Source organism: Protopterus annectens, chromosome 1.part0 (genome assembly GCF_019279795.1).
Source record: "Protopterus annectens isolate FY-2018-M chromosome 1.part0, PAN1.0, whole genome shotgun sequence".
In the NCBI taxonomy this organism is placed as follows: domain Eukaryota; kingdom Metazoa; phylum Chordata; order Ceratodontiformes; family Protopteridae; genus Protopterus; species Protopterus annectens.
The window spans coordinates 1,849,769,392-1,849,784,629 of NC_056725.1; the positions used below are offsets into that span (position 1 = coordinate 1,849,769,392).

General features: G+C 37.7%; 1 protein-coding gene across 1 annotated transcript in view; it reads left to right on the forward strand.

The window, feature by feature from the left end:
• The window catches only part of FYB1 (FYN binding protein 1), a 2,052,110-nt gene that overhangs the window by 385,964 nt on the left and 1,650,908 nt on the right, over positions 1-15,238 (forward strand). Inside the window, exon 2 of the mRNA XM_044069852.1 lies at positions 13,728-13,775. Coding sequence (XP_043925787.1) covers positions 13,728-13,775 — 48 coding nt within the window. The remainder of the gene's footprint in view (positions 1-13,727; positions 13,776-15,238) is intronic.

The window sequence follows — 15,238 nt, forward strand, 5'->3', positions numbered from 1 at the left end:
TATTTGGTATTTTTTAATATAGATCTATTTCTTTTTCTTTTAAAATTAGGCTGGGATGTGCCTGATTTATTATTAATAAACTGAACTGTTTTCTTAAGTGCAAATGGTTTACCTGTGGAATAGTCCCTAATATCTCTCTGAAGCTTTTTAATCATTCTGGCTTTCAAATCCTGTTCTAATTGTATCAAACATCCTGAAAGTAAAGAGACTTGTTCTTGATACATATCATGATCCTTATATTCTTGCAATTTAGTGCATAATTCCTCTATACTCCCAGTCAAAGATATAATTCTACGTTCATAAAATTCTATCAAAATCTGTACAAAACTCAAAGAAGATGAATGTTGTACTTGTTGCCATTGAGTTAATAAAGTTTCATCCACCCCCTTAAAAAATGGTTGTGTCCTGACTCTCAAGCCTCGTGGGGTAATGTTGTTGCTTGAATATGCCTTAAATAATCTAAGATGCCAAATCTGAATTCTCATTTCTTTTAATCTCATTAGTTAACTTAGTAAATAGCTCTTTACAAGAGTCAAACAGGAATGAATCCTCAGCTCCCCCTTTGGTTGATGATATACAAGCATCAAAAATGTTTATATCATCTCCATCAGCCAAAAGACCTCGAGTAATATTGGTCACATCCATATTATTGCTCTTATAATGTCCAATGTACAAACAAAAATTATAAATTTACAGCTATGAATAAAAAATAGAACACTAATTCCAAAAACGACTGATTTGGAATGCAACACACAAAAACCAGAACATTCAGTTTCAAGTATAATACATGAGACACCTGTAAAGCCTGAAAATTGAAGCTTTCACATACCCTATGTCAATATACCACCTATCAACCCCCTGCAAGATGTTAAACCTATAAACATACCATCAGGCCATATCTTCAAAACATTTTTCTAGAACCTTGAAAAGTATTCATCCATGCATAAGAAATATTTGCCAAATTCACATTCCAACTATTGTGTGTCTCTGTGTGTTTTTTTTGGGGGGGTAGGAATAGGGCTACCATTAGCATTATGACTAGGATTATAGTTAGGATTAGGGTTAGAGTTAGGTTAGCTTACATAAGTAACCTGTTGCTAGGGCACTTTGCAGTAATGTTTTGAACTGCATGCATCTGTGTGGATATTTGTATGCATTAATTCATTCATTTAATCACAAACAGACATTACAGCTCTACAGTCAAAAAATTGCCAAATTAGTGTGCATGTGTGTGTGTGTGTGTGTGTGTGTGTGTGTGTGTGTGTGTGTGTGTGTATATGTGTGTGTGTGTGTGTGTGTGTGTGTATGTGCAGAAATAAGACTGCCCTGTGACAATGCTTCCCTTTTATATTCCATGTAGAGGCACAGAACAAAATAATTGTATTTCTGTAACAGTGTTAATTATAATTGATTTAGAAAGAGGCAAGTTTAATTTTGTAAGCTCAGTTTTAGCTTTATGAGAAGCAGAAATCAAATTAGCTAAAACAAAACTTACAAAATATACTAGTATAGTTAAAGAAATCATTTATTTTGTATTAAGTAAAGCACATATGAAATTATAAATATATCACTGGGAAGACTTCTTAGAATTGTTTCATCTGAGTGTATACTGCAAACTGCATAATACTCGAAGCACAAAATACTTTTAAAAACTGTGTGTCATGGTATAAGAGCAGTAATCAGTCATGCAGAGGTGGGTTGTACCTGCTTTTGATTCTATTAATTCTTTTAGGATTCAGTCTCATGGTATACTGCAGTACTTGTGAGTAAAAAGTGTTGTACCACACCATTATGGCTAATTATTCCTTAATTATCCAAGATCAGCATTGCCAAATGAAAATATTCTAACTGTTGTTGAAGTCACATGGGAACAGAGGCGGCTCATGACATTAGCTGCTGACCTGCAGCCCTCTAACTTTAATTGCAGTGGGGTTTTTTGCTAATTTTTAATTTAACATATTAAGCAAATAAGATCAATATGCAGCTCTTAACCTTTGTACTGAAAAGAGTTCTTCCTGCATATATGTAAAGTACTGAGTTCTGTGGTAGTGAAGCATTATTTAATAAAAACCTTTGAAATCAGCCAGAATACATTTGTATGCACTGAAAAAAAACAGACCAGCATTCCATGCAGTTTTAACCATGCTGATTTACTTAGGCACAGGGCTAGTAGGTGCAGCAACCTATGAAATATTGGCAATGTGCGTGCATGGCTCGTGACATACTCAGCAGATAGAACATTGAGGAAGGAAAAGCCAAGGATTTCCCATTTACTTTTACTTAATAAGGAGTCTGGCTATTAGTTCGTGCCATGAAACTTCACAGTAAAAAAATCTAGAGCAACATTACTGTGGGTGCACTGACTGAGCTGCCAAAAACAGGTAAGCGTTACAGTCAGGGGTTCATCAACTATAATACTTGGGAGGAAGAGGTGCTGCTGGTAAATCTAGCAATGGAGTTTATTTTTACTGATGTGCAGATATGGTAATTCTAGCGCTGGTTGTTGTAGACATGCCCAGGCATACCTTGCAATAGTATTTAAATTTAACTCAATGTTTTCATTTTAATCTAATAATGGAGGATGCCTTGGCATAGTTACAACAACCTCTATTTGATTCTGCTTAACATTTCCAGTTTTGCCTCAAAGATATATGCTCTATTATGACCAGAATTCCACATAATGTCCATATTTTTGCATTGTATCTTTGGTCTGTTTCTCATTAAACATTATAGTTTTCTGGCAAACCATTACATATTAAAGCTGAAATGCAGGTTAATGTAAAACCTTTTTTTTCTGGTACCTTTCTAAGTTTATAAGAGCAATATTTGTACCTCCTATTTTGGGCTTTTTTTTGTATAATGTGGCATTTGTTTGAGGGAAGTTGCAGTGAGCTGCACAGTGTTTAGTGCATATATACAGTTGTGAGATGAGAAGGTAATTGTTTTGTATGGCATTTATTTACACATGTATTCACTCATTCATTTGATGGCAACTAAATACCAGAGATACACACTCACAGTCATACAAGTGGGTGTAACTGATCCTGATGATCACATGGGGGTGTAGATGCCCTCAGCTCTCCCTGATCTTGTAGAATACCTCTGATTTTTGTATGATATTTGTGTCTGTTTTTCATAAAGTTGTTTTTTTTTTTTTCCTGGCAAATCGGTGGGGATTGTAGTCAGTAAATAAAGATGACAGACATTTGAATTTCAGACTTAATAGCCTGAAAATGTATGCTAATGCAAAGCATGTTATTTTAGTAAGTTTCTAATTATATAAAGGCAATACCTGTCCCTGATGTTAGTCCTTTTTTTAGCTTTCCCCTTTGAGATGACAGTATGAGACATATGTGAGAGATGGGGAATTCACATTCTATTCAGCAGTGAGCTGAGAAAATACATTCCTGAGTGAGTTATTTATATATTTATTCATTCATTTGATGTAAATAAATAAACCCCTGAGGTATACAGTCACAGCTGAAAAAGTGGCTGTAACTGATGGTTTTGTATGGTGTGGTATAGATGCATTTGTCTGCCCCAGTTTTGCAGAATGAGTCTCACTTTTTTACATTATGTTTTTGTCTGTTCCTTGCAAACATTTGTGTTTTTTCCTGGTAAATCAATACAAATCGCAGTCAGTAAATAATGACAGATATTTGATCTTCAGACTTAAGGGTCTACTGAAGCAAAGCCTGTTATTCAAGCAAGTTTGTAAGTGTATAAATCTAATAACCGTTTCTGACTTGGAATTTGTCCACCACTATTTTTAGCTTTCTAACTGATTCTTGAGATAAGACGTTGACATGTATGTGGGGAAGGTTGCACAATGTATTATGAAGGCAGAGAGCTGAGAAGATAAATTACCGTGTGGCAGTCCTTACATATTTATTAATTCATTTGATACAGCCATATAACTGAAGTATACAGTAACAGTCCTGATGGTCACATGTGTGTGTGTGTGTGTGTGTGTGTGTGTGTGTGTGTGTGTGTGTGTGTGTGCTCGCGCGTGTGTGTAAATAAATAAATTACTGTAGCCAGTAGTTATTTTTTATTTTATTACATTCTGATATCAGAGTTATATTTTTTAAACCAGAAGCATCTTTATTGAATTATCACTTATGACGTAGGCAAGCATACATTTATATAAATGAAAACAAACCATACTGACATATTTTTAATTGCAAACAGAATACATCATATATAATATTCTATACAGTCATTATCAGTCAAACACTACATAGCTCATTCAATTCCTGCCTTCCCTTTCCTCATCCAAAACATTATTCTATATGTATTGTTACCACAAGTCCCATTTTTTCTATGTAATTTCCCCTACCTTTTCAAAAGATCCCACTCCCAGGTCTTTTATCTCTGTGTCTATATGTACTACTTCTTGTACGGTTGGTTTAGACTTTGATTACTAGGCAATTCCAGTTCTCTACAACAGCTCAAAAAATCATTTCCTTAGTTACATCAATTTGATCAGCCAGTATTTCTGACAGAGTAGTCTGCAGAGAACTTTTGAAGTCTGCCAACTCATGTTCCCAATTATCATTTTCTTGCCCATCATGCCTCCAACGTTTGCAATCTAACTAAGGAAAAATTCTTTGGAGTATGCTTGGGATATAAAAATACCTATACAAACACATCCAAAGATTCTAAATCTTCTACACTTTGTTGCATATTTTGGAGCCATACATATATCCTCCCATTGTTTCTTTGTGAATTGCTTATCCAATCTTTCTTCTCAATCCTTTCTAATCTCCTCTGAATGATTCCTATAGCTATCATACAATATTTTATAACCCCTTTTAACAGCAGCGTATGTTCTAGATTCTACTTAAAAACTCTACTAGTGCTGGTGTTTCACTTAGGATCCCCCTATCCTTTCCTTTCCTCTTTGCCTATACTCTGATATCAGGCCTTGATAGGGAAGGCAATTTCTAGCCTCCAGTCCAAATTAATTCTTTGTCATTAGTTCAAGTTATTCTAGATTTGCAGAGGTTGTATGTATCTGAGTGAAGCCAAATGTAATAACTTTTCTGTGAATATTTTAAGGTAATCAGATACCTGAGATGTATGAAAATTGTCTACAATGAAAATGACTGTGGGGGGGGGGGGGGGTGCACTGTATCTACAAGTAGTAAGTTGGTCATATTTTATTTTTTACTTTCTGTCACAGTCAGGCATCTACACTGTACTCAGTGCCAGGGTAGAATGTATGTAACAGCAGCTGGTCATTGGCAGAGTTTCAGACTGAGTAGTGTTGTCATCCAACAGTTCCTGGTTGTCTGGTTGAGTTTTGGCTTTTTTTCCTTCTGGGTGGTGTCTATATGTACTCCCTGTCAGCATGGGTATTGTCCACCATATGCTTAGGTTTCTTTTTCCTGACCCCCAACTGTATAATATATGTCTATTGCCATTTGTAATTTTACTATCATTCCATGATAACACTGGGGGGGGGGGGTACACATAAGGCAACTAACTCTCCTTGGACGGGAAAGAAGACAGACACTATTCCATATGGGATTTATATAGCCTTATATTTGTCTTCACAATATATTGGGGTACAACTGTTTTGTAATCTTTGAAAAATAAGCTTGAGAGACGTGTTTTCCCTTGATTTTTTTGTTCAGGCCATCAGTGAATCTAAAAAGTTTTAAGATGTATCTTAGAGTATCTAGAACCCAATGACGTCTAGGTCCCCACATCTCCAGCTTAATTCAGGTATGTTTTCTACACTTATTGCATTACATTATTGAATAGTTAGAGTGTGCTAAAAGCATGGTGTGAAGCTAAAAAGGAAGCCAACATGACAAATCAAGACTGAAGCAATCTATTTCAATAGTGTAGGGTCAAGATGAGGAGAAATAGGGATGGATACTTGGGAAGTGCAGGGGGCTAATGTACAACAGAGGGCCCACAAAGTCCTTCAACTAGAGCTCCATTTCACTTAAGGCTGGCCTTGCTGACTGCAGTCAGACATGAACTGTATACAGTTGGTCAAGTGGCTTTATTGAGTGGATCCACATTGAAGCAGTCTGTTGACAAAAATGAATATCCACATTTGTTGTTTAATTACATGTAATGGTCATCACCTTGATATAATAGAGCTTCACCCGATGCCAGTTAGTCCCGCCATCTCAGTTGCTTCCTGCAGCCCTCCCTAACTTTTGGGTCACCAATCGCCACTCCATGGGGAGACCATATAATGATCTAGTTTTGATTCCTGTTTTCTAAATATCTCTTTTGATGAGAAAACTGGTACAGTTAATTTCCCAAGAACAACCCTTGAGGCTGTATGGAAAAAGACTAATGTAGCGATACATTCCATAGTGGAGGCATTAACAGCAATAGTTTTTAGCTTGTTTAGCTCAGAAAATGTTCAAACATTGTAGCAAGGGGAGTTGTAATAGTCTGCACTCTACATGTCCTAACAGCAATGATGTAAAATATGTTACTATGTTATTATTTATGTATTTTTACATTTTATCATAATCAAAAATCTGAGATGTAAACAGTCAGTAATGTGATGTAACTGGTGATCATTTGTGTGCATGCCTCTGTGTGAGTGCGTGTGTGCATGTATGCATGTGTGTGTGTATGCATGTGTCTGTTTGTATCTGTACCCATGTGCATGTGTGCTTGTGTGCGTGTGTGTGTGTATATGCATGTGTGAGAATGTGTCTCTATGTATATGTATTCATGTGCATGTGTGCATGCCTTTGTGTAAGTGTGTGTGTGTGTGTGTGTGTGTGTGTGTGTGTGTGTGTGTGTGTGTGTGTGTGTGTGTGTGTGTGTGTATATGCATGTGTGTGTAATAGTTTCTTCCATGGTAGGTGCTAAAGGCAAATTATAGGCATTGCCAGGGGTGGGAAGAGTCCCTGCTTGTGGCATCACACCTCGCAACTTCCCTGGACAGTCTGTTCTTTTTCTATAATCCCCACCCTGTCAAGAACTCTCTTAGTATGCACCAGTTTTAAGCTAGGAATCTAAATTAGCTCAATATCCATATTAAGTGACATCAAATGGGCAAATACAACCATAATGTGCAACTAAGACCCCCACATGACATCCTCTATATTTCCAACATTGCCCAATGACTCATAGAATTATTTTAACTAACTTGGAATGATACCAAATGAAATTATAGAGGTTTCTGCAAGCATAGCTTTCAACTTGGACAGGATGCAAAAGTCAACAGTAATCAATATTATATGAGATAAATTCAAGCAGTCTAAAGTTCAGAGTTTTTGTAGTTCAAAAATAGAGCAACATGTACTCTATAGAAACCATCTCTAAAGCATTTCAGTGTCACCGCTTACTAAAGTGGTTTCAGAGCTATCAAGACACTTACTGTACCAGGTCACAAACTATTAGAATATTTGCCTAATTTATAGGCAGTTTTAAATGAAATGGAGTTGTTTATGTAAATTATTTTTTGTTATGTATAACTGTATGCAAAGTAAAAAGCAGGCAGTTGAAGACAGCTGCTAAGACATAACCATGACAACATTATCACCTCTTCTCAGCTTTTTTTTTTTTTTTTTTTTTTTGAGGTTATATAATTTTCCTAGCTACTGCAGAGATTAAAAAAAACATGCAGTTCTTTGGAAAACAAATTATATCTTTTTTAAATACATTTATTGAAAAAAAGTTTACACTATGACATATGTTCACATACATTAATAGAAAACATAACAAACCACATACATTCATGCAGTATATTTCCTTTTTAAAAATGATCATTCACTCCAACATTAAATAAACTGCTCAGTTCCTGCCCTCCATAAAACCTCACTCCCCTCCTAAACATTATTCTGCATGAATTGTTCTTACAAATTCCATTTATTTCTATGTAATGTTTTCATTCCCTTTTCTAAACATCCCACCCCCAGTCGTTTTATCTCCTTTACAATATTTAGTACTTCAGTAACAGTGGGTTTAGATTTTGATTTCTACTTTCAAGTAATTGTTTTTTTTTGGCAACCAATAGTACTAAACTTAGTAAGGCCTTACTATGTCTAGACAATTCAAAGCCTGTGTCCCAGCTCAAAATAATAATTTCCTTAATTAAAACCATTTGCTCCCCAACAGTTTTGGCAAAGTATTCTGTAGGGAATTTGAAGTATCTGCCAACTTGTTACACTCCCAAAAACATGTTCCCAGTTACCTCTGGCTTTATCATCATACCATCATACGACCGGAGGAAAAATTCACTGAAGTCTGTTTGGAGTATAAAAAGGGTCTATGTTATAACATCGAAGTTTGTAAACATCGAATGTTATAATATCAAACCCTAAACACCAAAATCTGAAAACATTGAACAGTCAGAATAGTGAATTTTTTCCCAGGGAAAAAAAAAATCGCTATTCCGAGAAACATACACACAACACAAACACACACAAAAAACAGCAATCCACACACATACACTTAAAATCCTACACCTAAACCTAAACTAAACTTTACATACACTACTAGCTATCCACTTACTTTAACCCAACCCTAACCCTAAGGTCCATCACTATCGCACACTCACCTCACCCGTGCCCTAACTCACCTAACCCGCCCCTTAACCCTAACCTACACACAACCGTACACTTACCTGACCCGCGCCCTAACCCTAACTCACCTAACCTGCCCCTAACCCTAACTTACACACAATCGCACACTTACCTGATCCCGACCCGTAACGTTCCAACATACCGAATGCTAAAAACAGCGAAGCCACAGCAACGGCCCACCAAATTCTTTCCCTGGGAAAGAATTTGGTGTCTTGCACCTTCGTTGTTTTCAGCGTTCGACATTTCCGGTTCGATATTATAACATTCGATCTTTGTAAAATTCGATGTTATAATATACACCTGTATAAAAATGCCTAGGCAAACACTTCCAAGCAAAAATCCTAATTCGTCTAGAATTTGTTGCTCAGCTGGGAACCATACAGATGTCCTGTCATTCTTATTTTATAAATTGCCATTTTCACGTCTCTTTTCCCAATCTTTTCTTATTGATTATTGATTCTGAGAATGCAGATTTTATGTAAAGGGTTTCCAAGCTGGCCTTCCATCTGTCACATAATGTGACAATTTTTCTTAGCTTCACACAAGAATGGCATAATGAAACATTGCCAAAATGCTGTTGTCGATGTGGCCTCATATTAGCTGGACCCTGGCAGTTTTCGATCACCTTGGGGTATGAGAAGAACAGAACACAAGAACATTCTGAGTGTATTTATTTTTACCATTTTCTTTTCAATATCTTTATTGATTGAAAGTTGAAGAGGACGGAAGATTAGTCTACCTTCTTAAGTATTAAATCTTTTGCATCTCAAGAACGGTGTAGTGGATCTACAGACAACAGCACTTGAACTACACAAAGACACTGGAGCACAGATGTGATGTGATACCTTTTATTCAACCAACATAGGTTTTGCAATTACTTGACCTTTCAAGCTGGCATGAGTCCTTCACTGGGCGTTATCAAGTTAGATGCAGTGCTTATATAACTTGAAAATGTGCTGAAAAAATGTAGCTCGGATTACACCTCAGACACAGTGTGTGTGTGTGTGTGTGTGTGTGTGTGTGTGTGTGTGTGTGTGTGTGTGTGTGTGTGTGTGTGTGTGTACGCACGAGTGAAGTGGCTGAAACTCTAGAAGTCAGGGTCATGCAAGTTTGGCATGTTACAATACAGTGGTATAATGCATCAGCTTGTCCTAGTTTAAGTACTTTTTTTTTTTCATTTCTGGTTTCTTGCTCCCTGATATATACACAGATGTTGAAGGATATAGTTCCTCTATAACAAGTTTATAGCAGTTGCCCTCTACTAGATTAGCACTCAGAGATGTCTAAAAATAAGGTAGCTTGTAATCTAGAAAGATCTAATCACATCAAACCATACAGCTATGCTGTTCAAAACTTTTGAAAGACTGTGCAACCTAGTCTGCCTGGTGGTCCGGGCATGCATTCATCTATGCTTTCTAAGAAAGCTGCATAGCTATTTGCTGATGGGGTAGCTTTGATCCAAGATACTCTTCTTCCAGATGTCTCCACTGTAAAGAACAGTGACCTTTTACACGTCATAGATGTTCACTCAATGATGTTTTTGTTGACTGTAAGAAGTCCATGAATGTGGCTTAATATCTACAGCCAGTTTGTTGTGAGTAGGCTCATGAGCCTAACTGGCTTACTATATTTTCAGATCTCAAAGTCCAGCTATTTTGCAGACCATGCAATCTTCCTTGCAAATCTGTATATTACCATCTCAAAGTAAGGAGTCTCTGGTTACACCCATCTCAACAGGTCCACTTTACATCCTCATGACCTGGAGAACTATGTTTCACCAACTTTTGTGGGTATGGTTAGCAAGTGGTTAGGGTATATGTTAGAATGCTAGCAAGCCAGCATGTTGATGTTCATAACATTGAACTCAAAACACTGAAATGGCATAACATTAAATTTCCCAAATATCGAAAATCAAAGTATTGTAAACACACATCATTGCAGGGTGGCAAGACCCACCACCCACCCCCAACATCCTGATAAATTATCTATACCAACTCTGAGATCACACTACAGCTGAGAATGGGCAAAACTCCAATGCCAGCTGTACCACCATGTCACAAAATCATCCACTTGCAGTATGCAATATTTTACTTGTTGATATTAGACACTTCAATGTTTTGTCATTTCAGTGTTTTGGGCTCAGTGTTAATAACTTCAGCATTCTAACATAGATTCAGTAGTTAGTATACATATTCCCATCTAAATTTCTTTGGTCTGTTGGAACCTTGCCAATCTAGACAGTGCACTAGGATTCTATGAATTTTGACTTTGGAGCCCTCTCCTTGCCCCTCTCATGCATTATGCCCATTCCATATCCTTGTTTTCCTCCCCTGTCTTCCCATGCTGTTCTAACCAGTTTCCTCATTCATTCCTACAACTCCCTCTTGCCTCCTTCTGTGTATCACCATGCCCTTTCCATCTCTCTTGTTAAGCCAGCTAGAATTCAACAGGATCTCCATTTTCTCCTATCCTAGCATTAATGCTGTCCTCTTTCTAACCCAAATAAAAACAACCACCAGCTGACTTCCATGTTGAGATCACATACCTCTTCTCATAACTTCATCATCTGTTTCCAGATCTATTCTATCTGAAGGACAGAACTTCTATATGCTGGTGTTGTTTGCCTCCAACTTTACACATGGGTTCATAGTTTAGTACTAGGCTAACTACCCTTATGGGCCATTTTAAGCCTAGCCAATTACCCATTGTGGGGATCAAACCCTGCACCTTGTGATCATAAGGTAAACACCTTAACCATTACACCAACCTCCCACATCTGCAGCAATCTGTTGTAAACTTCTAATCTTCAGTTTTTATCCATTTTGATGTCCTGTACTATCTATACAATGATGCATATGTTGGCCTCAGACTAAAGTGGACTATGTTTTCAGTTTTCCCCCTGTCTTCCATACCTCCTTCCATACATTCTCTTTGTCTCTACTGATGGCATCAAATGCCCAGTTACACCTCATTGTCTCCAAAACATCTGAGTTCTTTCTACTTCAGACCTCTGTAAATCAAACCTCCCTTGCCTAATCCCTTTACTGAACCACTTATTTTACTTATTCTTTCCACAGTGAAATCTGACCTTCTTACTTGTCCCTATTGACTTCATAATAAGCAGTAACCCATCAAATAAATCTACCTCAGTGTCCAGAAGTTAAGGAACTCCTTCCTGCATTATGCCCTTAGCATGCCTTCTCACTCTACTCTTCTGTTGTCTTAGTTTTCCCAAAAATGAACCCTAGTCCATTCTGGCCTCATGCTGTAGAGAGATGAAGCCCTAATACTGAACCAGATGACCTATGCCCAATTAGTGACATGGGCATTGCAGGGAAGAGGGCGAAGGATGGGATTTAGTGGCTGGTAGTGGCTCACCCATTCTGAGGGGAAAGTAGTGGCTTGGCTCATTGTATCACTGACTTCTACAGGAGTGCAGATATACTGCCCACAGCATGCAGCCTGGTGCATTACATGTTATTTGACCTGGAGCCTTTGCATGTGTGGTGGTGTGCATGGGCATTGCAGGGAAGAGGGTGAAGGATGGGATTTAGTGGCTGGCATTGGCTCACCCATTCTAAGGGGATGATAGTTGCTTGGTTCATTGTATCACTGGCTTCTACAGGAGTGCAGATATACTGCCCTCAGCATGCAGCCTGTTGCATTATGTATTATTTGATCTGGAGTCTTTGCATGTGTGGTGGTGTGCATGTACCTCCTAGTGTCAGTGATGATGTAGCATACAAATCAGGGTCTATATTATATAAACGAAAGTTCATATAAGCAAACACTCAATGAGCGAAAATCCCGGACATTGAAAACAATATTGTGGGGGGCTGTAGCCCCCCCCACACCCCCACTACATATATATTCCAACTCTGAGATCACACTACAGTGAGGAAAGGGCAAAAATCACCAATCTTCACTGTACTGGGATCCCACAACACGCACCTCCATGTCTGGGAGTTTTGCTGATTAGAGCTTTCAATTATATGAACTTACGTTCGTATAATATAATATAGACCCCACAAATCATTAGAGAGTGGGGACTGATAATATATATATGAAATCCCAACCCTCATAGAAGATGATGATGATACCACTCTTGGTACCCAATTCTCCCCTGAAAGGGGAAAAAATGGGACAGCAGGCTGCCACCCGTATGAGCAAGATTGGTAATCACTGAGGGAGTGGAAGCCTAAAACAAGATGACCATTAGCCTGTAGTTCTAGCTACTCCTCCATGCACAGCTGTCCCTCAAACTCTACAGTTAGGACTCCTCCCACTTACTTCTCTGGCCCTAGTCCGTGTTCTTTTCTTCTTCTTTTGGCTTTTTCCAGTTAGGGGTCGCCACAGCGGATCATCTGTCTGCTCATGATTGGCAGAGGAGTTTTATGGTGTTGAGATGCCAGCCCGGCTCCCAACCTTCCACAGAAGGCACAAACATGCACACAATTACACCTAGGGCCAATTTAGAGTGTCAATTCCACCTACTGCATGTCTTTAGGATGTGGGAGGAAACCAGAGCACCCAAAGAAAACCCACACAACCACAGGGAGAACATACAGACTCTGCACAGAAGGCACCCCAGCCAAGAATTGAACTGGAGAACCTCTTGCTGTGAGGTGGCAACACTAAGCGCTGCAACACCGTGGCCGCCCCAGTCCATGTTCTTTTATACTATCTGAAATACTCCTTCATTATCTGTTAATTGAAACCTTTTCCAGCCCACCCATCTCAGTCTCTCCTCCCCCATTTCATTGATCTTCTGAGCCATATTAACAGCCATTACAGGCTGCTGATAATCTCACAGGCTAAAGCCCACGTTTTTTTAAGCAATACGGTGATAGTACTATTTGTGTTTTTTACAATTGCTACAATTTTTGTCAGGTCATTTTAGTAGAAATATTGATGTCCTTTACCTCAGATTTGTTTTACTATGCCTGTTTTAGTTTCAATTTTTTTTCTCAGTAGAAATGTTGGCTATTTCTTTGTACTTTCCCAGTACAAAGGACTCTCTCCATAGCAGCACAGTATTTAGAATATTAACTGTTTATGTCTTAGCACATAACGTTTTTAACAGCATTTTGTATGCAGTAGTAAAAAAAGCTAGAAAAATGCCTTTACCAATAAAATGTGTTGTTTAAATGTTTTATGCAGGACACAGCTATCCAGTTCAGGGCTACACAGAGAACAGCAGGACAGATGGTAAGTGAAACTTTTAATTTTAAAGAGAAGCTATACTGAAGGGTGACCTTAATGTCTGACAGTAGTTTCTCTGATCCTATGACTGAGAAATCAAGCATTCAAGCTATCCCAGTTTTTACTACTTTGCAAGAACACTACTCTGTTATTAATTTGTAAAATATACTTTTGCTTTTACTTTGATACAGCCAAATAATTATGTGGGCTCTTTTGTTTAATTGTGAACTAAACTGTTTAACACTGGCTAGATATAAAGTTTAAGACAAATACTTATTAAAATGGCAACATTACATCTGAAATCATTATGAGTGATAAAGTGTGTATGCTTGCTATGTTTTGGTAAAACCTGAAGAAATCCGATGGTCTGATGATCTCACAGTCTGCTGATTCTATCCCATCTTTAGCCCTTGATCTGTTGTATTCTGTGGTTTTAATTTGTAGAACATGAAGTCTCCGGCTGCTTTTGAACTACTTTATGTGAGATAAGTTGAAGCAGGGACTTAGAAAGAAATATGAGAATAGAAAAGCTGAAAGTCATGTATTCCATATGAAATATGTTTTTTACATCTGCAGTGAGATAAATATACAGCCTGCTGAATGCATACTTCCACAAACAGGTTAACGTCAGTTCAAGAAAATCTTGAGAAGTTTATTATTTCATTAGATAATATATTAAGATTGACTTTTTGTCTAAACTAAAATCATCATTTAACTGTTCAGGCCAAAATTACAAGGGACTTGCTTTAAATACTGTACTTACCTTTGTAACAGATATGACAGTTTCTGCATGATAGTTTTATTGCAGTGAATGAAAAATGGTGCCCTACTGAAAAGCAACTTTTGTGTGCGTTGCAAAAGTAATTGTTACTGTAAGTAAGCACTCTTTTGGAGATCACTTTGCATATTAATGCATCAATTTGGAATTCTTTGTTGCCATTATTTTAAGCTCTCTTTTTTAAAAGGTATATCATTGTAGTCTCTCTCCTCCACCATGAGACTTCCAGTGGTCTGTTTTGATGTGTTTGAAGCATATATTTAGCTTAAATACATATTGTTGTCTCAATTAAAAAAAATCTCAGTTCAGTGGATTGGTAAACAGGATGCACTAGTAAATAGTATACACCTATACCTCTGCTGGAAGTTCCTTTGTTTGAATTCTGAACAGAAGGGAAGAAAATGACTTATAACTCATGTCACAGGCTGGGCAAAGACAGTGTAGTCTAGACTACCTAATAAATGTAGAAGGTGAAACCTATTTGACTGCAAAGCAAATTTCTTCAGTGTTAACATTGTTACAATAGACCAAAAGGCAGGCAGAAGCTCTGATAGCATGAGACCCAAAGTTAACAGGCAGTCTGCAATGATTCCGTTGCATTCTTCTCAAATGTTTATCTTAGTTTGTGCAGTTTGGCTGTGCTGAGATGGGCAATGCCTTTTCCTGGAACAAGCACAGATTCACAAAGTTA